Here is a 21,872-nt window from a genome sequence, read left to right as displayed (position 1 = left end):
CCCCCCGTTCAGCATCTCACCTGCAAGGCCATTTTCTGTTTCGTTGCCTCGGTCCGTCGACAGCGGCTACTTTCTATCGGTGTGGGCGTTTAGAAGGGCCCGATGCGTGTGTTGCCGGGAATGTCGGCCAAGTTGCTGTTCCAGCGGTACTTCTGCGGGCCTACGACAAACCACCAAAAGAGAAAGCCGAGGAAGGCCCCGAAGTAGCGCGCGCCACGGAAGTCGGAGACCATGATGACATCATCGATCGAGTTGCGAAAGCGCCAGCGGCCGTACTTCTTTACGTTGCAGTAGTTGTTCGCCCAGGAGCCGAAGCACAGCATGCAGGCGCCGCACATGAGACAGGAGCCAATAACGCCGTACACGCTATGGAACTGACGAGCCGGCAGCGCTATGGCAGCGGGGGCAGTCGCAGCCGCCAGAGAAGCGGCGCCGCGCGTGGGGCGCAGCATCGATCCGTTGAGGCAGCGCAGCATTTCCCGTGACAGGGGTAAGGCACATGAAAGGGCTACCAACGCTAAATAGGCAAGGGCAACTAGCAAGGCGAGGATGGATGGGCTAGTCGATGGCAGACCTAGAGGGTGGGCGCCTGGAGAGAGAGAGAGAGATGCGCGCCTTTGAGGTGGGAGGTGACCAGACCACGGAAGGAGCGCGCTGAATAGGGTCCTAACGAACGAGGAGAAGCTAAAGAGGGAATGCCACGAACGTGCGCGCTTGCCACGGTCCAAAACCAACTGCCGCACACCACCCGCGGCGCACGTCTGATGAAGATAGGGAAGGTGCGCGTTGGGAGCAGCGGATTACGTGTTGCTTGCCTTCAGTGCGATAATGGATGACCCGCCTCACTCTCTTTTTCGTTGCGGGAGGGGCTCTAAGAGGTCGTTGTGCGGTTGCTTTATACGCGACTAAGTGGGCCTCCGCCCTTGACTATCGCCAGCAGACCGCAGTAGGCGAAACGATGTGTGGGGTATACGTGTGCCGATGCGCGCCCGTACGTGCGCGACAGCAGACAACGGACAACAAACAATCCTCCGATCATGTCAATGCAGAGATGGGCGAGAAGAAAGGGGGATCCGGGTATGTGCGACGCAGAGCAAGGAAACGGCGTGGTGGAATTCCAAGAGAGGAGAAGTGCATGTGCCGCATGGCTCGCGCCCCTGTCGGTGGTGGTGCCGTGGTGCGCTGCGGGATTCGGCCACACACACACACNCACAACGATATATATAAGCTCCAAAGGCGCACACAGCCACACCCACACGGCGGTCAGCGGATTCGCAGCATCCCCAAGCGCGATCACAAAAGACGGAGGACCTGGACCGGTCAATCGATGGCGGTGCTGGAGGCCGCAGAGCGCAACCATCATGCCGCCAGCTCGAGACCCGGGCCCTCTCCACCTAACTCCCTCCGTGTCTGACCTTGGCACCGGGCCAGTGCAGATGCCCTATGCCCCTCGACGACTTCCATAACCCATCATCCACACATCCGCTTACCTTTCACACACACACACAAAACGGCTATGAGAACAGACACGGCAGCCCACAGCGGCAGCGGCAGGCGAGGCAGCGTGGACACCACCGCCAAACACACGCGCATAACACCAAAGAGCAACACGCTGCGCTCCACATGGCGCCGGCACATGCAGTCCGGAGCTGCGCACAAGAGGAAGGGCGAGTGAGAACACACGCGCACGCATCAAGGTACAGCGTCGCTGACCCCTTCGCTCCGTGCCCATGTCCATGCTGCGTCCGTCGGACAATCCGCGGGAGCTCAATGGTAGAAGACACCGCTGCTGAGCTCCTGGTATGTCGGCGGCGTGTTGTCCATCCAGTCCATGGAGCTCACTGGCAGTAGCTCCATCCAGTTCAGCTTTACAAGTGCCACCAAAAAGGCGACGAGGCAGCAGCCAATGTAGATCCAGCGGGCCTGATTCACGGCCGATCGAATCTGCCGGTCGGCCTTCGAGTCCTCTTCGAAGTCAGCGAACAGCTTGCCAGCACTCAGAATAGACTGCAGCGGGTTCACAACGGCCATGCCGACAAACATGATCGAGAAGATGCTAACCTCATTGCCCACCATCCACATCATGAAGACGGTCATGGGCAGCTGCTTCAGGGGCTGCGTGCGGATTTCACTCAGGCGAGCCATGACGCGATGGCGGGTGATCTCCTTGTCCGTCATCGGCTTCGCCGAGGCGTTGACATTGGCTACTGCAGAAGCCATCGCTTGAGAGCTGAAGGTGAGGTAAGAGAGCAAACAAAACAGGGGGGATGGGAGGGGGCCGCGCCGGACAGTCCCACTGCTGCTGTGCGAGTGCGTGTGCAGTAAGATGTAGGCGGGGAGGGGCCGCCCACGATCGTATTGCGTGCGCGAAGGTTGGTGTGTATGCTTGTGTTTGTAGCGGAGAATCGCGTGTCCGATTGAGCAGGTCCAAAGCACACGGAGGCGAGGAAGGAGGAGGCCCGTGAGGGGGTCGGCATAGCCATGGAGGTGGCGCGCCTGGACCAGCGATACCACGCAGGCGCGTTGGCGGATGCGAGCTCATTGCATCGAGAGGGTGGGGCAGGTCAGCCCATCGCGCAAGACGACGAGATAGAAGTGGGAGACGTGGCGCAAGGGACATGGACACGGCGCTGTCTGTGTGGACCTCTTCCTCCACTGTGCATTTCCATCGGATACACAACACAAACCATGCAGAGGCCGGGGCGCAAGCGAAGGCGGAAATCCACATGCCGTATTTGGTTTTTTCCGTGCCGCGTCTTCCTCAGCCCCCCCAACACATCCCCTCCGCTCCCAGTCGCCGGCGATGCTGTCTTGCCACACAAGTTCGCTTTCTCTTCGTCTTTCCGTTGTTCGTCGCTGAACTTCCTTTTCGGTGCTCCGCCCTCGAGGCGGAGATGATGGGCGGCGTCCAAGAAAGCGACCGCCAGACGGAAGCAGCACATGCCATGCATGTGCAAGACGACACACACACACACACACACACGCACGAGCAAAACACGCTGCACATGCCGCTACCCCCGCCCTTCCTCCGCCTTCACACAAACGTACGCACGCATCTGCTGCTATCCGAGGGGCGCCAGAGAAGGGGCGAAAGTGGCGCCGTTCCTAGCCCCACACAGGCAAGTACAAGCAGCGCAACGACAAACGGCCGATTCGGCCCTGCTGATGGGTGGCGTCAAAAGACATATACGTGCATACATACATATATATATATATGATGATATGTATATGTATATATATATATATATGTACATGTACACACATGTGTGTAGCAGAGCCTCCCATGCAAGACGGAGAGGAGAGGGACACCAGTAAGCCAAGAGAGGACGCGCAGCTCAAGTGCGCAGTTGCAGCCCCGACCGCCTCTGGTGGACTTGCACAAGCAAGGAGACGCCAGCCCTTCTCCGCTACCGTGCAGGCGCGCGCTGCGCCCGGCTCCTCCCCCCCCCCGTTCAGCATCTCACCTGCAAGGCCATTTTCTGTTTCGTTGCCTCGGTCCGTCGACAGCGGCTACTTTCTATCGGTGTGGGCGTTTAGAAGGGCCCGATGCGTGTGTTGCCGGGAATGTCGGCCAAGTTGCTGTTCCAGCGGTACTTCTGCGGGCCTACGACAAACCACCAAAAGAGAAAGCCGAGGAAGGCCCCGAAGTAGCGCGCGCCACGGAAGTCGGAGACCATGATGACATCATCGATCGAGTTGCGAAAGCGCCAGCGGCCGTACTTCTTTACGTTGCAGTAGTTGTTCGCCCAGGAGCCGAAGCACAGCATGCAGGCGCCGCACATGAGACAGGAGCCAATAACGCCGTACACGCTATGGAACTGACGAGCCGGCAGCGCTATGGCAGCGGGGGCAGTCGCAGCCGCCAGAGAAGCGGCGCCGCGCGTGGGGCGCAGCATCGATCCGTTGAGGCAGCGCAGCATTTCCCGTGACAGGGGTAAGGCACATGAAAGGGCTACCAACGCTAAATAGGCAAGGGCAACTAGCAAGGCGAGGATGGATGGGCTAGTCGATGGCAGACCTAGAGGGTGGGCGCCTGGAGAGAGAGAGAGAGATGCGCGCCTTTGAGGTGGGAGGTGACCAGACCACGGAAGGAGCGCGCTGAATAGGGTCCTAACGAACGAGGAGAAGCTAAAGAGGGAATGCCACGAACGTGCGCGCTTGCCACGGTCCAAAACCAACTGCCGCACACCACCCGCGGCGCACGTCTGATGAAGATAGGGAAGGTGCGCGTTGGGAGCAGCGGATTACGTGTTGCTTGCCTTCAGTGCGATAATGGATGACCCGCCTCACTCTCTTTTTCGTTGCGGGAGGGGCTCTAAGAGGTCGTTGTGCGGTTGCTTTATACGCGACTAAGTGGGCCTCCGCCCTTGACTATCGCCAGCAGACCGCAGTAGGCGAAACGATGTGTGGGGTATACGTGTGCCGATGCGCGCCCGTACGTGCGCGACAGCAGACAACGGACAACAAACAATCCTCCGATCATGTCAATGCAGAGATGGGCGAGAAGAAAGGGGGATCCGGGTATGTGCGACGCAGAGCAAGGAAACGGCGTGGTGGAATTCCAAGAGAGGAGAAGTGCATGTGCCGCATGGCTCGCGCCCCTGTCGGTGGTGGTGCCGTGGTGCGCTGCGGGATTCGGCCACACACACACACGCACAACGATATATATAAGCTCCAAAGGCGCACACAGCCACACCCACACGGCGGTCAGCGGATTCGCAGCATCCCCAAGCGCGATCACAAAAGACGGAGGACCTGGACCGGTCAATCGATGGCGGTGCTGGAGGCCGCAGAGCGCAACCATCATGCCGCCAGCTCGAGACCCGGGCCCTCTCCACCTAACTCCCTCCGTGTCTGACCTTGGCACCGGGCCAGTGCAGATGCCCTATGCCCCTCGACGACTTCCATAACCCATCATCCACACATCCGCTTACCTTTCACACACACACACAAAACGGCTATGAGAACAGACACGGCAGCCCACAGCGGCAGCGGCAGGCGAGGCAGCGTGGACACCACCGCCAAACACACGCGCATAACACCAAAGAGCAACACGCTGCGCTCCACATGGCGCCGGCACATGCAGTCCGGAGCTGCGCACAAGAGGAAGGGCGAGTGAGAACACACGCGCACGCATCAAGGTACAGCGTCGCTGACCCCTTCGCTCCGTGCCCATGTCCATGCTGCGTCCGTCGGACAATCCGCGGGAGCTCAATGGTAGAAGACACCGCTGCTGAGCTCCTGGTATGTCGGCGGCGTGTTGTCCATCCAGTCCATGGAGCTCACTGGCAGTAGCTCCATCCAGTTCAGCTTTACAAGTGCCACCAAAAAGGCGACGAGGCAGCAGCCAATGTAGATCCAGCGGGCCTGATTCACGGCCGATCGAATCTGCCGGTCGGCCTTCGAGTCCTCTTCGAAGTCAGCGAACAGCTTGCCAGCACTCAGAATAGACTGCAGCGGGTTCACAACGGCCATGCCGACAAACATGATCGAGAAGATGCTAACCTCATTGCCCACCATCCACATCATGAAGACGGTCATGGGCAGCTGCTTCAGGGGCTGCGTGCGGATTTCACTCAGGCGAGCCATGACGCGATGGCGGGTGATCTCCTTGTCCGTCATCGGCTTCGCCGAGGCGTTGACATTGGCTACTGCAGAAGCCATCGCTTGAGAGCTGAAGGTGAGGTAAGAGAGCAAACAAAACAGGGGGGATGGGAGGGGGCCGCGCCGGACAGTCCCACTGCTGCTGTGCGAGTGCGTGTGCAGTAAGATGTAGGCGGGGAGGGGCCGCCCACGATCGTATTGCGTGCGCGAAGGTTGGTGTGTATGCTTGTGTTTGTAGCGGAGAATCGCGTGTCCGATTGAGCAGGTCCAAAGCACACGGAGGCGAGGAAGGAGGAGGCCCGTGAGGGGGTCGGCATAGCCATGGAGGTGGCGCGCCTGGACCAGCGATACCACGCAGGCGCGTTGGCGGATGCGAGCTCATTGCATCGAGAGGGTGGGGCAGGTCAGCCCATCGCGCAAGACGACGAGATAGAAGTGGGAGACGTGGCGCAAGGGACATGGACACGGCGCTGTCTGTGTGGACCTCTTCCTCCACTGTGCATTTCCATCGGATACACAACACAAACCATGCAGAGGCCGGGGCGCAAGCGAAGGCGGAAATCCACATGCCGTATTTCGTCTCTTCCGTGCCGCGTCCTCCTCAGCCCCCCAACACATCCCCTCCGCTCCCAGTCGCCGGCGATGCTGTCTTGCCACACAAGTTCGCTTTCTCTTCGTCTTTCCGTTGTTCGTCGCTGAACCTCCTTTTCGGTGCTCCGCCCTCGAGGCGGAGATGATGGGCGGCGTCCAAGAAAGCGACCGCCAGACGGAAGCAGCACATGCCATGCATGTGCAAGACGACACACACACACACACACACACGCACGAGCAAAACACGCTGCACATGCCGCTACCCCCGCCCTTCCTCCGCCTTCACACAAACGTACGCACGCATCTGCTGCTATCCGAGGGGCGCCAGAGAAGGGGCGAAAGTGGCGCCGTTCCTAGCCCCACACAGGCAAGTACAAGCAGCGCAACGACAAACGGCCGATTCGGCCCTGCTGATGGGTGGCGTCAAAAGACATATACGTGCATACATACATATATATATATATGATGTATATGTATATGTATATATATATATATATATGTACATGTACACACATGTGTGTAGCAGAGCCTCCCATGCAAGACGGAGAGGAGAGGGACACCAGTAAGCCAAGAGAGGACGCGCAGCTCAAGTGCGCAGTTGCAGCCCCGACCGCCTCTGGTGGACTTGCACAAGCAAGGAGACGCCAGCCCTTCTCCGCTACCGTGCAGGCGCGCGCTGCGCCCGGCTCCTCCCCCCCCCCCCCGTTCAGCATCTCACCTGCAAGGCCATTTTCTGTTTCGTTGCCTCGGTCCGTCGACAGCGGCTACTTTCTATCGGTGTGGGCGTTTAGAAGGGCCCGATGCGTGTGTTGCCGGGAATGTCGGCCAAGTTGCTGTTCCAGCGGTACTTCTGCGGGCCTACGACAAACCACCAAAAGAGAAAGCCGAGGAAGGCCCCGAAGTAGCGCGCGCCACGGAAGTCGGAGACCATGATGACATCATCGATCGAGTTGCGAAAGCGCCAGCGGCCGTACTTCTTTACGTTGCAGTAGTTGTTCGCCCAGGAGCCGAAGCACAGCATGCAGGCGCCGCACATGAGACAGGAGCCAATAACGCCGTACACGCTATGGAACTGACGAGCCGGCAGCGCTATGGCAGCGGGGGCAGTCGCAGCCGCCAGAGAAGCGGCGCCGCGCGTGGGGCGCAGCATCGATCCGTTGAGGCAGCGCAGCATTTCCCGTGACAGGGGTAAGGCACATGAAAGGGCTACCAACGCTAAATAGGCAAGGGCAACTAGCAAGGCGAGGATGGATGGGCTAGTCGATGGCAGACCTAGAGGGTGGGCGCCTGGAGAGAGAGAGAGAGATGCGCGCCTTTGAGGTGGGAGGTGACCAGACCACGGAAGGAGCGCGCTGAATAGGGTCCTAACGAACGAGGAGAAGCTAAAGAGGGAATGCCACGAACGTGCGCGCTTGCCACGGTCCAAAACCAACTGCCGCACACCACCCGCGGCGCACGTCTGATGAAGATAGGGAAGGTGCGCGTTGGGAGCAGCGGATTACGTGTTGCTTGCCTTCAGTGCGATAATGGATGACCCGCCTCACTCTCTTTTTCGTTGCGGGAGGGGCTCTAAGAGGTCGTTGTGCGGTTGCTTTATACGCGACTAAGTGGGCCTCCGCCCTTGACTATCGCCAGCAGACCGCAGTAGGCGAAACGATGTGTGGGGTATACGTGTGCCGATGCGCGCCCGTACGTGCGCGACAGCAGACAACGGACAACAAACAATCCTCCGATCATGTCAATGCAGAGATGGGCGAGAAGAAAGGGGGATCCGGGTATGTGCGACGCAGAGCAAGGAAACGGCGTGGTGGAATTCCAAGAGAGGAGAAGTGCATGTGCCGCATGGCTCGCGCCCCTGTCGGTGGTGGTGCCGTGGTGCGCTGCGGGATTCGGCCACACACACACACACACAAACACAGATGTGTACTTCTTGGCGAAATCATAGGTAGAAGCGCCCCTTTTTGCTTTTGTCGTGCGTGTGTGTGCTCATTCGCTGAGCTCATACTACCTCAGTCCTCCGTTTCCGTGTGTGATGATGGTGCTTGACGCCAGGAGAGACGCAAAAGGGTGGAGGAGGGGCAGCACCGTAGAGAGGCACAACAGTACCCTGTCCGATGGCCGACCGACATGATTGCTACCCCACCCCTCCCCCTCCCTCTGCCTCTTGCGTAAAACAGCCTTCTTTAGAGAGACAAGCAGCACAAACCGCTGCACGTCCACAGCAAGGCGCGCACACCAGATAGAGAGAGAGAGCAGCAACAGAGTGTCTCTCGTATTTTGTCATCGCTGCCAGGGTGCAACGCGGGGCGGCAGCGAACGTGGTCGAAGGTCTTTTACACACGCCTCGTAAGGCTCGGGATAGTCCTCCATTTCCTCCATGAGCGGGCGAAGGATCTCTGAAGCGGAGGCGGCGTCGCTGCCATCTGGCGAGACGGTTCTCGACCCAAACTGCCCCCGGATGCTATCGCTGCGAGCTCGCCGCGCTGACTGCGGCACTCGTGCCGAGCGAGCGGTAGCGGCAGCTTGGAGGGGAAGCAGGTGGGCCCGCTTCTCAGTGATGGCGAGGTGGAGACTGCGGCATACAATCCGACGCTGCTCAGGCGGCAGGCTCGGCACAAATACGCACGCTTTGGCAACTATGAAGCGCCAGAAATCGCTCGGGTGTAGCGCTACCGCCGTGGCCGGCTTCGAGCCGGCCTCCACTGCCATCTCCTGGCGTATCACCTCAGCCGCAATGGTGGCGCACACAAAACGCGACTCTGCATCGTCTTCGTCGGCACCCCCTCTAAACGCAACGGCTCTGTGCGGCAATTCGAAACGGCGCAGCTCCGTCTTCACGTGCGGCTCCTGCGAGAGCACAAACGCTGGCAGCTTCGCCAGCACGGCGACGATCTTGACAAAATGATAGCCGCTGATAAAGACGCGATCCTTGCTGGCCAGAGCGACGGCGAGGCCCCAGGTGACGCGGAAGAGCGTGTCTTTTTCGTACCAAAGCGGGCGCCGTTGAGCAGTCGCAGGGGCCGAGGTCGACGCAGCATGCGACCGATACCTTTCCACAGACGCGCAGCCGCGATTGTGGTGCCGCGCCGCATGCGAGGGTTGCGGCGGCTGCTGTCGCCCGTACGGCGGCCACAAGAGCCGCAGATGCACGCGCAACAAGGCGTAGGCGTGAACAATGTCCGTCATGCGGAGGTCGCGCCGACGCGCTGCGACGACACGAAACAGCTCCGACACGAGCAGATGCTGAACTTCGGTTGCAAGGGCACTCATCGGCACCGTTGCGCTCGACACATCCGGAAACGCCGACGTAGATCGAAGGTGCACGGGCTCGCGCTGCTGGCGCAGTAGGCGGAGCTGCCTGCCAGTCCAGACATCTTCCAGGACGCTCTCCGTGGCGTCGCGGGCATGCAAGACGGAGAGCGCCTCCAGTCCCCACACTGCATCAGCGCCGGAAGCTTGCTCAGGCGGAACGGCGGCGTCGCCTGACGCCGGCACATTCGCTGCGGCCTTCACACGTGGTTGTGTGAAGCTCTCCGAACACTGACGCTGCTGAACAAAAATGGATGCGAGCCGGCCGAGCGCGACGTCTGTGAGAGCCGTGCGGAAAGCGATGAGACTCGCAGATGCGGGTGCTGCGTTTTCATCGCTCTCGCTGTCTTTTCGGGACTCCCAGTACTGCAGCTCGCGCGCGAGGTAGCCGAGAACGCGCGTAGTGTCGAGGCTCGACGCAGCTGTGTGGTTTGTCTGCAGCACACGCAGCATGCCTCGCATGTCGCGCATACCCAGGTGCAGACCGGTATCAGCGAGCCCGATGTCCGCCACGAAGCCAAGGTCACGGACACTCTCGTAGCAGCAGGATACCGCACTGCTTGCATGCCGGCTCCAGAAACTACGGAACACGTCGCGGCCCTGCTTCCGTAAAGCAGGGTCAGCCGAGGAGCTGTACCGGACGCGATGCTCCTTGCAAGCAGTAAGAAACTGCGAAAGAGTGCTTACCTGTGGCGCACTGACCTCGCCCGAAGGTCTCCTGGTCTCCTCATGCTCGGTGGGCAAAGTGGCCGAGGCAGAAGTTCCGGCAACGCCGTGCTCGGGGAGTGCTTGGTCGCCGTTTGCTGTGGCAGCAATGCCCCGCATCCGTTCCACCCGCTGTGGAAGCTCACGCAAGTACGCTGCGGTGCACGCGGCAGTGGTCGCCGGCACTTGTTGTGCGCGCGTCTCCGCGGGCTGCGTCATGAACTCCTCCAGCAACGCAAGCCTCTTCAGTTCCCGCTGCATCTGCGCCGTGCCGCCGTGACCACGGCGAGCAAAAACAAGGTGGCATCGGCGAAGCCACCGCAGAGGGTGGGTGGTACGCATGCTTTGGGTCACTCGCCCTCAACGTGCTTCAAGCGGTGACCAGTGCACCCCGAACACGGGCACCAAACTGGTGCAGGGCAGTGGCCAGAGATGGCAAACCCTTCTGCAAAAGGAAGGCGAGAGCTACGGCGCGGCCTGTGATCATCGCATCTGTGCATGTTGACAAGTGATCGTGAGCACCCACCGAGAGAGAAAAGGCGAAGAGAAGAGAAGTGAGGGAGAGGAGCAGTGAGGCTATCGATGGCATCGGAAGCGCCCAACCCCCTAGAGTCATGCCCCACTCCACCAACACCTCCACCACACACACACACACATCCTCCTGCGCCCTCTCCCAGCGCACATTTCACAGGGAGCATAATGCACGCATATAGGGAAAGCCCGATCTCTTTGTTTTTGTTTCGTTCGGCAACGCTGAAGTGCTCTCCGCATGCGCCAGGAAAGAGAGAGAGCGATGTCAGTTGCCGTCACGAGCACTTTCTTCTTTCCCCCTCACATGACATTTTGCGCTTCGCTTGCGGAGTTGCGCGCATGTGAAAACGTGTCTGTGCCGCATTTATATTCGAGGCGATCGCGACGCTGCATCGATGCACACCATGGCAGCAGAAGGGGCGCACCGCACACAAAGCGCTCCGTTTGCAGGCCCGCTGACGCGGAGTCGTCCGCGATAAACGGCAGGGGCTAGAAATGCAGGCCCTATCGGATACCCGCACACAAAGACATACCGCGGTGGTGTTGGGTCGTGCGCTGGCTGAGAGCGCGCAAACTCTTCAGCGGTGGTGATGCCTCTACAGCTTTCTTCTTTCGGTGCTCCTTCTCTCTCGCTTACCATCTCTCTCGCCGACTCCGCTCATCCCTCGACAGACGCGGACGATGCGCGCATGCCCACTCGGCCACAGAATACATTCACAAAAGGAAATCACATCGCTGCGACCGCGGCGGGTTACGGAGACGCGAAGCCGTTCGTGGTGCTAAGGGGGTGACCGTAGGAATGAAAGGGGCTGTTGCGGCGGTGTAGGAGGACACACAGCGAAGCAACGAAGCACGTTCACACACATGCACAAGGAAACGGTGGTGGCGCAGAAAGAAAAAAAAGATGCCCACCCAGCCCCGCTTCTCATGTTGAGCCTCGTGATGCAACACTAGCAGTGTCGCACAGCTCCCACGCTCGCGCACACCCACACCCATTCCAACACGTGCACAGAGAGAAAGTATTCGGCGTTTTCCTTCATTAGTTCTTTATATGCGATCATACCATGATTTGCTGAAGGCCTCTCTGCTGCTTCAGGCTCGTGTGGCTCTGTTATTACCGTTGGTGCTGTTTCGCTGTGATGCCACCCCTCTTCTTTCACGTGTGTGTGTGTGTGGTTGTTGTGTAGATGCGTGGTTGGTCAGCATGGGGTTTCTCTTTTTCTCAAGAAGAACGACGGCCAAACAGAAAGCCCGCGAAGAAGGCGGGACGGGGTGCTGTTAGCCGGAGAGCATACGAGGGGGCAAAGAGAGAGAAAGACCAACGTACCCCCGCCACACAATACGCACACGCACGCACACGCATACACAGACCCCTACTCCTGCACGATCCACTTTCGAAAACAAGAGATATCTGAAATCCAAAGGGAAAGAAGAAGCGAGAGCCACAGGTCACATACACATGCGCACATGCACGCATAGAAGCACCAAAGCGAGGAGGGGAGGGGAGGTGCAAAAAGAGGAATAAAAGAAAACACATCACCACAAGGAGGCAGAAGGCTACGGGGGGGGGGGCCACAGAGTCAGCAACGGATAGCGGACGTGCACCGCAGCCCACTCACCCGCACACCAACGAGGAATGAAAAGGAAGGGAATGCTCACAGGGTATCGCCACTTCTCGCGCACTCTTGTCTTCCCCCACTTCCCCACTCTGCGTCTCGCCTTCTCCGACTGCCTCTCGCGCAAAGAAACACATATATACACGTAAAAGAGAAGAGACGAGCGCACAGACGCACAGACGCACAGACACACATACACACACACACACGTGGGCGCCTTTTCTTGTGCATCGCTGTTGGGGTGTGAATGTGCGCTTGCCGCACGCATACATGACCGGTGTGTCTGCTTGAGACCGATGAAGCAACTCGGCAGAGGGTGAGGCAGTTGATCTTAGCTCGTCCTGTTCAACAGTTCAGCCGCCGTGGTCCTTTTTCAGTTCGACGCCATCAACACAGAAGAGAAGAACAGAAGCGAGGTCGGAGAAAAGAGACGCCCTCATGCTCCACTATTCTCCTTATCGAAGCCAGGGACGGAAACGAGCAATAGAAGCGAAATGAGTAGCTCGGCATTGTTTGGCTGTGCATTCGGACCCACTTCATTGTATGAGTGTCTGCACCGCACGCAGTCGGGAGGTCGGACAGGCAAAAAAGGCCGACAGGGGAAACAAGGGGCACGACAGAGCGGTGAGCACAACCAAAAAACAAAGACAGCGCGCCCCTCCCATCCCTCCATAGTGTATCTGATGTGTGCTCCCTCCACGTATCAGAACGAAAAAGGGGGACCGCGTGCAGTAGAGGGAAACCATACAAGGGAGGGGTGGGTGGGGGTCTGACCCTAGGAGCACCAACAGCAGTTGCAGCGACGAAAACGTGTCTCGCAACCACCACCACAGCCATCGCCCAGCGCCGCCAGCATACCTCATTCTTGTCATCATCGCAGACCACCACGCCACCTCTCGCTCCGTCTCTGGCAGACAGAGGGCAGACATGCATTGCCACCTTCACTCCAATACACAAACACAGACGTGCGCACGCAAAGTGCTTCGGGAGCGTCGCCGTGTGCGGTGAAAGCCCCACGCACCTTGAGGCGCACGCATCCGCCCAAGCACGTGCGTGATTTCAAGAACAGATGGAGGAGTTGGGGGAGGAGGTGCTATACATGATACTCCCCCTCTGCCTATCCTGATGGCGCAGCAGCAAGTCGCCAACAAAAAGTTAGCGAGGAAGCGTTCGTGAGACGGGAGGCCAGCATGAGAGATTGACGGGGCAACGGAGGAAGCACGCAGGCACGCACATGAGAGAAGCCTAGAAGAGGAACTCTTCCTTGTGCACCGCCACACCGAGCTGCGCCCCTGAGGCCGTTACCTGGCGAACGAGCGAGTTCGGACCGCACACAAACAACAACGTGCGGGCCTTGTCCAGTTTCGAGGATTCCTGGACGCCAGATCCAGGCTGCTTGAGTGCCTCGCGGATGAGGCGATCGACATCGGGGCGCCACGAGTGCACCTTCAGCGCCACACACCCGCTGCCGCTGCTGTCGCTGTTATCATGCAGGCGCTCGCTCGACTTCGTAACAGAGCTTGACGACCACCTGGAAAGCCCATTCAACATAAAGGCACCTTCCTCATCCATAGCAGATGCAGCGTCGCCAAAAACTTTCCACCCCATTCTATGTGCAGTCGACTCTGAAGAGCCGTTGATGCGATCCTCACAGCCATCGGCGCCGGTCAAATCAAGGCCTTTGCTTTCCCTGCCCATAGACGCATTGGAGAACGCCTTCGCTTCTTCCGCATCGTCAGCCTTGCCGTGCGGCCCGGTCGTCGTCGCTGTCGCTGTCTTCTGCTTCCAAGGCGAGGCGCTGTCCACAGCATTTTGGACAGTCCCCATGGCACCCGCGCAACTAAGCGTTTTGCTATCCAACTCCACAAAGCCTTTCTTTGGCGAGGGAGTGAAGGGCGTTGATGAGCATTGCTCGCCCAGGCACGCGTCTCCGTTGGAAAAATGCTGCAGCTCCGTCGTACGAGTGACATAGACGTCAAGAAAAAAGTTTTGCACTGCGTCGTCAGCTATGCGGACACCCTCGTTCACCGCACTGAACTCCTCATTTAGCGGCTCGTCCTGCTCCAGAGAATTGGCGGGCTGGATGATCTCGGTATTCAGCCTCACATCGTTGGTGACGTCTTCGGGTGCCACACACGTGTCGATCTTCTTCACCAGCGCCGCACGGGTCGCAGGTTGACGAACCACGTCGCCACACCGCATCGGCAGCTGCAGCATGTCTGCTACCGCCTTCACGTGACGCGCAGAGCGAGTAGACCAAATGAAAGTCACACGTGGGCTAGCGCCACTGTGGCCGAGAGCGTGGCACTGGCGCAGCAGCGACCCGAGGATCGATACGCACGGCGTCGCGCCGATGCCACCGGCAACCAGAACAATGTTGCCATAGTGGCGGTAGACCACCGGCGTCCCACAGGGCCCCTCCACAGCCATCGTGATCTCTTCGCCGCGGCTCACTAGGTCGTACAGCCGCCCCGTCCACGTCTTCGGCCCCATTGACTTGACGTGCACGTAGAACACGGTCTCCTTCGCGCTCACCTTCGAGCTTCCGACGACAGCCGACTCCTCGTCCACGACGTTGATCAGCGTGAAGGGGTGCCACTGCAGCGCCGTCAGCTCCGGCACGCACACCAGCACGTACTGTCCCGGGTGCACGCGCCGCATATCCCATCGCCCGGGCACAGTGAAGGCGAGCTCCGTCGTGTCGTCGCCGATCACGCGCGCGCGCACGACGCGCACCACGGCGGACCGCTGCCACAGACGCACCAGCTGGTCAGACAGGAGCACCGTCATGCCGGGGAGCAGGTACATCCAGCCAGCAGAGGCGTGGAAGAGCATGGCGGGTAGCGTCATGTACGTCGCGGCGAGGTGCGTGTAGTAGAACAGCTCGTAGTGGCGGCGGCGCATCAGATTGAGGGCAAAGATGCCCATGGAGATCAGCAGGAACCACGTTGTCCACGTCACGACCAAAACGGTGTAGTCGTCGTAAACACCCTTCTTGCACACGAAATTGGTGACGGTGTTCAGGTTCTGCATGAGATACCCAAAGCTGGCGTAGGACACATAAAAGGCCACGATGTGGCCAACCGTGGCCGCCAGCATGGCGTAGCCGACAGCGCGGTGGAACCACAACATGCCATCCCGCGACACACCAAGCACACTGACCACCACCGACTGACGGCTCACCGGCAGCAACAGCAGCGAAAGGAACAGGATGGCCAGCTGGCCCAGTCCGCGGGCCCAGCGCTCCGGCGCCTCAATCTGTGCACTCTCATTCGCAGTCACAGTCCAAGTCTGTTTGTAGTTGTGGTCGTGTAGCCAGTAGATGAAGAACATGACCGACAGCAGCGCCGTAGCGGCGACAAAGGCGGCCTCGCCACATGTGAAGCACGCGCACAGCGGAATGCGGCGCTGCACCCAGTACCGCCCGCGCTGCGTCAGCCGCAGCACCAACACAACGATCGCCGTCATCAGCAGGTATACGTAGAAGAAGACGTTGCCCGGGAACAGTTTCAGCGTCAGGTCATCAGAGAAGCGGATCTGGCCGGTGCGGAACCACGCGTCCGGCATCTCCGGCACGGTCATGTTAGTAGTGCGTCTCTCGCGCGAGACACCATTGCGAGCGAAGGAGGCGATACAGTTGGGGTTCCAACGGCGCGAGTCGTTTGGCAGCCAGAAGGAGAGAATGGCGCACACCAGGATGCCAATCAGCACGCCGACAAGGCGGCACACCTGCTTCACCCTCGACTTCGGCTGAAATGGCCGGATGCTCACCGGCTTTGCCATTGGGTTCGCCTCCGTCGCCACTGCAGCAACCACACCACCACCCCTTCCCGGCGAGGATGTTCCTTCGCCAGTGGACTGGCTGGAGGCGCTGCTGGACGCTTGCGCGTCGGCTGCCACGCTCGCCGCATCACACTCGCGCGCCACTTTCTCGGCCCACTGCAGCATGGCAATAGTGAAGACGCGGTACAGCAGCACCAGCCCTGCAGGCACCAGGACGAAGAAGATGATAACGGAGAGGAAAGATTCGAAGTCGGCCCCGCGCGTTCGAGGCGTCTTCGGGTACTTGTCGACTCCCAAGCAGAAGATGAAAGCGCACTGTGCAGAATTGCCGCTCCACTTGACGAGGAGCGTCACGCCAGTTCCCACGTAGAGGATACCCAGAGCGGCCTGAAGGATCACGGAGGCATACCGGTGCATCGTCCAGTAGCGGCCCTTGTGGGATGGGTGGAAGGCGTAGCGCACGTAGAAGAGCGTCGTCTCGATGAGAAGCACCACAGCGAGGCCGGCGAACGTGAAGAAGCCCGTGACACCGGCGATACCGTTCGGCGTAAAGCCGGCGCTGCGTTGTTGCCCTTCAGGTGTCAGTTCGTAATAGCCCTGCGTACGCCACACCAGGTAGCCAAAGACGGTAAAGAAGACGCACACCACTGTGCCACCAATACGGTAGCACAGCTGCGCTGTGAGTGTCAGAGGGGCGATGTGCATAATCTTGGAGGCTGGGGCAGCCAAGCGGTTGGGTGATTTTCAAATAGAGGCAAATCAAAAGTCTCGCCCCTCCGCGAGGGCCAGACGTGCTCACGCTCGTATGCGCGCGCACAAGCGCACAGAACGAGACGCCGATGCAAATCACCGTAGGCGCTCGTAGAGGGGGGGGGGCGGGAGGGAAAAAAAATGTTGCGAGGCAAAGAAAAGGGTCTGCTGCTGCGATCGGCAAGTGAATTCTGTACTGTCGGGGTTTGCGCGTACACTTCTTTCGTTTCGGCTATGCCTGTGTGTAGCCTTCTGATATTGCTCCTACGCTGATCCTAGGCGTGAGCCGTGGCTGTGATGCTGCGCTGGAGGAGAACAACACACCCGCAGACGCCGAGGCACGTAGGGAAAGATAGATGGCTGCAAAAGACAGACCGAAGACAGGAAGAACCGCAAAGTGAAACAAAAAACAAACGAGAGAAAGCGTGAGAGAAAAAGAACGTCAGTAGGTGCAGACTAACGTGAAGTCGCGTCACTCGCGCGGTGGGGCGCACTGGAGAATCTGACGGTGGATGGGTGGATGGGTGAAAATGCACAGACAGCCAGAGAGACGCACACTTACGCTCCTCTGCCACACAAACACACACGCACATACAGGACCACACACACAAAGAAAAATAAAGAGGAAACACTTCGTCGCCTGTCGAGAGAGAGAGAGAGGGTGGGGGGCGAGAGGGAAGAGGCGGGCAGTGGGGAGACACGCTTTTTGTTGGTGCGGTCGGCACGCGTTCGATTGCAAACTACGGAAGGAATTCAAACACCAAAAATGAACGGACAAAAAATGATCAGAAAAAGTTCCGTACCGCTTCAGAGGGGGGTAAAAATGGGAAACAAGAACAGCACAGCAGCTCAAAGAGAGGTGGTGGAAACCACCTTACAATGCTATACTTACACAGCTATCCTTGTTGCTGCCTACGTGCGCGTGCGCTTGCTGACGGCACGCTGAATTTTCCTCGCGGTTCGCGTTCCCGGATTGCCTAGAAATCGAATTATGTATATACATATATGTAAGTATATATATGTACAAGAGAAAGAAAGCAAGTGAAAGACAAACGGGAGGGGGCACGGAGTTGAGGCACCACGCACCGTGAGCCAGGGATGTGGGAAGGAGGAGGCGAAAGTTTTCTGCGCAATAAAGAGGCAGAGAGCAGCGCAGCCAGCGACAGTGTCTTTTTCAGGAAAACACCTAAACGAATGGAATCAGAGAGAAGGGGCGCGCGAGGAGACGCTCGATGGGACACGTGCAAACAACAAACCAGTGAGCGAGCACAACAAAAAAAAACACGAAAAAGGGGAAGACAAAGAAATCCACGAACCCGCACACGAAGTAATGAGGCAAGGAGGAAGGGGAGCGAGGGGAGAGAAGGGGAGAGAAGGGGTGGCAGGCAATACAGTTGGAGAAGAGTTGATCAAAACAATAGGGACGACCGAACACGAACATAAAAGTGTTTGAATAAAAAAAACGGGGAAATAAGAAGCGAAAATCGCAAAAAAGAGATGTACATTGATACTTGGCACGTCAGAGTCGTCTTCTACGCGTTCCTTTGCGTGTTTTCCTCGCTGCTTGCGTGTTGCTGTTCTCTTGTCCAGTGTGGTCTCAACTGGAGATAGGTGCAGAGATACATACACATACGGATAGAGAGTGGCAGGTTGGTGGTTATGCAGAAACCGAGAAGCGAGTTCAATGAGAGACCAAAACAAAAAACGCCAACACAAGGACACAACGGACGAGGGCGCGTGACAACGAAAACCAAACGCCAAAAAAAATCAGAACAAACGCGAACGCGCAACGTGAAGAGAAACACGGCTGGGAAAGGCGAGCGCAATAATACAGCACTCAGGGTGGCCCAAAACACACAGACAGGGAGAGAGCGAAACGAGAAGAGTTGAATGAAAAGAACAAGCTAGGCAGTAGGGGAAGAGTACACACAGCAACCATGAACGGGCTCAAGCTCACGGAAGCAGAACAACAAACCCAGCACGTCTCTAGCGTGCCTGTCACGCCCTCTACTGTCCTTTATAGAGTTGCCTGTTGCCGCTTCTCAGATGATGTTGTCGTCCCTTGCAATGGAGATAGAATATGCGAACGCGTTCCTCGACCACGCAGATACGCACACACACACACAGAGAAGAAGAGACGCGGAGAACAGCGAGAGTGTAAAGGGAGGTAAGAGGAGTAGTCCAGGCAGAGAGAGAGAGAGACAAAGTGACACACGGAAACACGGGAGAAAAGAATATTTTTTTTTTTTAGGAGTGAGGTTGGAAGGATGCTTTGTTGTTGTCGTCTGCCTCCGCTAAAGTTGATCAAAACTGTTTTTCCACTTCGGTTCTGCTATCAGGCTGTCTCTTGCTGTTTTTCTCTGTTGCTTTGCGGTGGTGGGGTGAGGGGCGAGTGGGCGGGTAGGCACCGCGTACGGCTGGGAATGGGTGCACCGTACAACTGTCGTGCTCTCGAGACAGGTCAGAGCCCACACCTCGACTCGGGCACTCAGAGACGTGGCAACGGAAATACACACACACACACACACACACACAGCCTCACGGGAGAAGCACAAAAGCCTTAGCGCTTCTGTTCGGTGCCCTTGCGTGCTTCTGTCGCTGCAACTGCTGCCTGCCTTTCTACACGGTAACAAGCGGATGCAGACGTCGCTCGGGATGCCGCGAGCACGCAAGAGAAGAAAAAATGATAATAGGAAAGAACAGAGAAGAAACAAACAAGATGACTGGGACGGAGAAGTGGGGAGCGAAAATGAAATCAGAAAAGTCAGAGAAGCGAGTGCCTCGTGCGCGACACCACCGAACACGGAGGAGAGCAAGAGAGGAGGTGGAGACGGCGACGTAAAGCAAACGCAAAAAGAGGGCGACAATACAAACAGAGTACACAAGGAAGCTGAGGGAGGTCGACAAGTTGAGGAAGAGAAAGTTGTGGGGGACGCCACAGACGGCAGAACGGAAAAGGAAAGACCAAACACGAAATAGGAGGGCGGGTTTACCAGGAGGAGGGTCAATAGAGAGCGAAGACAAACACGACTGTGCCTTACGACGGTTCTTCTGCTGCTGCCACCCTTTGCAGGTCTTCCTTCACTTTTTTCCTTACACCTTCCGGCTGAGGTGCGTTGTATGCGGTGGCAGAAAAGTGGTCGAAACGCAGTCGCCGCGGCCTCCGTCGCACACACAGATGCACGAGCGGCCTCGGATACTAAAGAAGGGAAGAAATGGGAGCGCAAAAAGCGGGCGACAAATAAACCTCAAGCGCGCGCCGACACGCACACACACTCACTGGTAGGCCAATAAGAGGTTTGCCGGAGGGGAGAGGATGGGGACAGGGGGAAGACGGAGCCTGGGCAACGGGACCAGGAGGATGGGTGAGTGGAGGGAGTTGCTCGGGTGTGTCCCTGTCTGTGCTTGTGTCTGTGGCGACGACGTTGATGCGCACGCAGGAACACAGTGCCTTTTTATGTGCTTTGCTGCAAAACGCACGCCTTTTGCTTCGTTCGCCTTACTCCCTTTTGTTTCTAACGGCACAGAGAGATTCCACTTGACGCGCTGGAGGAGTGTCCCTCAGGGTCCTCACTCTCCCTCGTCAGGAAGCAGCGACGCGGCACGGAGGGAGTCGGTGGGGAGAGAGAGTGGTGTGTGTCCGAGCTAAGCAAGGGCGCAGAATCCTTCTGCAATGCCAGAGAGCGTTGATCAACGCACTGGTGCAGAAAAGGGGAGCGAGGTGTCGACGATAGAAAGAGGATACACCCTCGCAGTTCTCGCAGACGCGCAGAGGATTGGCCGGAGAGGCAGAGCGAGGAGTGAGAAGAGAAGAGAGGACCAACACAGCGCAAAAGAAGGGGGGAGTAGCACAAGTACCGGAGAGCACACACACACAACGGCAGCGTATGTGACGCCGTTGTGTGCCTTCTCGTGCGCGTGCGTCTTCCTCCGCCTATGCGCCTCTGTGTGTGTGTGTGTGTGTGTGTGTGTGTGTGTGTGCTTTTCTTCGTATCCTTCTGTTCGCCTTCCGTTCTGTTGTTTTTTTTCTGCGGAGAGAGAGAGGGGGGGGGTGCAGGAGCAGGAGCAGGAGTGCGTGTAACGTCTTTATCGTCTCGAAGCAGACAACGATGGAGCGACGAAGAGTTCGACGGTCGCGGTGTTAAGGAGATGAATCAGGCGGGAAGCGAGCGACGAAAACAAAAGTACACGGATGCAGACTACATTATGGGGATGGGGAGCATGTAAGAAATGTCCCTCCCTCATCAACGCAACGCTAACGCCCGCGGGGTATAGCGCATCACGGTTCACACGCCGCACGTGAGTGTGTGAAAGAGGTTTACAGCACGGAACACTCTCGACACATGAAGCGCGCACTTCGCACTCGCATGTCTGATTCCACTCCAAAACAGTGAAGCTGCTCGTGCACTTGTCTCTCTAGAAATAGCAGCAGCTGCGACACTCTGATGTATCCTTGAACACTACGTGGGGACACGGCCGCCACTCGAGCCACACAAAGCGCAGAAAAAAGCATGGCTCCAAGCCATGAGTATTCCCAAGACTGTCCATCCTCTGCCGCGCAACACGACTCCACCTCCACGCTGCACCCCCACCTCTCCCCGTCAAATGCCACACGCCACATCGCGCGGGACGAGGCAGCGGTGGGCACACGCGTCACAGCACTGCGCCGACCCACGCACACACGCACGGCCGCTGCCTCCAGCTCGGCAAGCCACCCGCTCCGCCGGCCGCCACCCCTCCGGGCGCATCCCCCCCTCGCCGCGGCGCAGGCTCCCCACACCAGGAGGCAGCGTCAGCGTCGGGTGGGATATCCTCCAGCCACGCTCGCACCTCGTCCGTCACGCGGACGGCGCACACGTCAGCAGCAACACATCGCTCTCACCTCCCCACGTCGTGGGTGCGTGACCGTGTCACCGCCGGAGGTAGCTCCGCCATGGGCGGTGGATAGGGGCTCCCTGGCTTCTCTCCCAAACAGGGCGGGTA

General features: G+C 58.4%; 7 protein-coding genes across 7 annotated transcripts; all 7 read right to left on the bottom strand.

Moving 5' to 3' along the window:
* Nucleotides 1-89: 89 nt before the first annotated feature.
* LMJF_30_1632 (conserved hypothetical protein) lies at nt 90-476 on the bottom strand (the record flags this gene model as incomplete). Its single annotated transcript, XM_001684709.1, has 1 exon — nt 90-476. The coding sequence occupies one exon, from the start codon at nt 474-476 to the stop codon at nt 90-92; it is 387 nt and encodes a 128-aa protein (XP_001684761.1).
* A 1,291-nt stretch (nt 477-1,767) lies between these two features.
* Nucleotides 1,768-2,220, bottom strand: LMJF_30_1630 (conserved hypothetical protein; the record flags this gene model as incomplete). Its single annotated transcript, XM_001684708.1, has 1 exon — nt 1,768-2,220. One exon carries the CDS (start codon nt 2,218-2,220, stop codon nt 1,768-1,770), a length of 453 nt encoding a protein of 150 aa, XP_001684760.1.
* Nucleotides 2,221-3,533: 1,313 nt separating this feature from the next.
* Nucleotides 3,534-3,920, bottom strand: LMJF_30_1627 (conserved hypothetical protein; the record flags this gene model as incomplete). The annotated part of the gene is made up of 1 exon (XM_001684707.1): nt 3,534-3,920. The coding sequence occupies one exon, from the start codon at nt 3,918-3,920 to the stop codon at nt 3,534-3,536; it is 387 nt and encodes a 128-aa protein (XP_001684759.1).
* A 1,291-nt stretch (nt 3,921-5,211) lies between these two features.
* Nucleotides 5,212-5,664, bottom strand: LMJF_30_1625 (conserved hypothetical protein; the record flags this gene model as incomplete). Its single annotated transcript, XM_001684706.1, has 1 exon — nt 5,212-5,664. The coding sequence occupies one exon, from the start codon at nt 5,662-5,664 to the stop codon at nt 5,212-5,214; it is 453 nt and encodes a 150-aa protein (XP_001684758.1).
* Nucleotides 5,665-6,982: 1,318 nt separating this feature from the next.
* Nucleotides 6,983-7,369, bottom strand: LMJF_30_1622 (conserved hypothetical protein; the record flags this gene model as incomplete). Its single annotated transcript, XM_001684705.1, has 1 exon — nt 6,983-7,369. One exon carries the CDS (start codon nt 7,367-7,369, stop codon nt 6,983-6,985), a length of 387 nt encoding a protein of 128 aa, XP_001684757.1.
* A 1,106-nt stretch (nt 7,370-8,475) lies between these two features.
* LMJF_30_1620 (conserved hypothetical protein) lies at nt 8,476-10,551 on the bottom strand (the record flags this gene model as incomplete). Its single annotated transcript, XM_001684704.1, has 1 exon — nt 8,476-10,551. The coding sequence occupies one exon, from the start codon at nt 10,549-10,551 to the stop codon at nt 8,476-8,478; it is 2,076 nt and encodes a 691-aa protein (XP_001684756.1).
* A 3,050-nt stretch (nt 10,552-13,601) lies between these two features.
* Nucleotides 13,602-16,844, bottom strand: LMJF_30_1610 (putative ferric reductase; the record flags this gene model as incomplete). The annotated part of the gene is made up of 1 exon (XM_001684703.1): nt 13,602-16,844. One exon carries the CDS (start codon nt 16,842-16,844, stop codon nt 13,602-13,604), a length of 3,243 nt encoding a protein of 1,080 aa, XP_001684755.1.
* Between the last annotated feature and the right edge of the window lie 5,028 nt (nt 16,845-21,872).

The sequence above is a fragment of the Leishmania major genome, chromosome 30 (genome assembly GCF_000002725.2).
Source record: "Leishmania major strain Friedlin complete genome, chromosome 30".
NCBI lineage: Eukaryota > Euglenozoa > Kinetoplastea > Trypanosomatida > Trypanosomatidae > Leishmania > Leishmania major.
The sequence above is the reverse complement of the archived record's forward strand: the minus strand, read 5'-3'. Positions and strand labels throughout refer to the sequence as shown.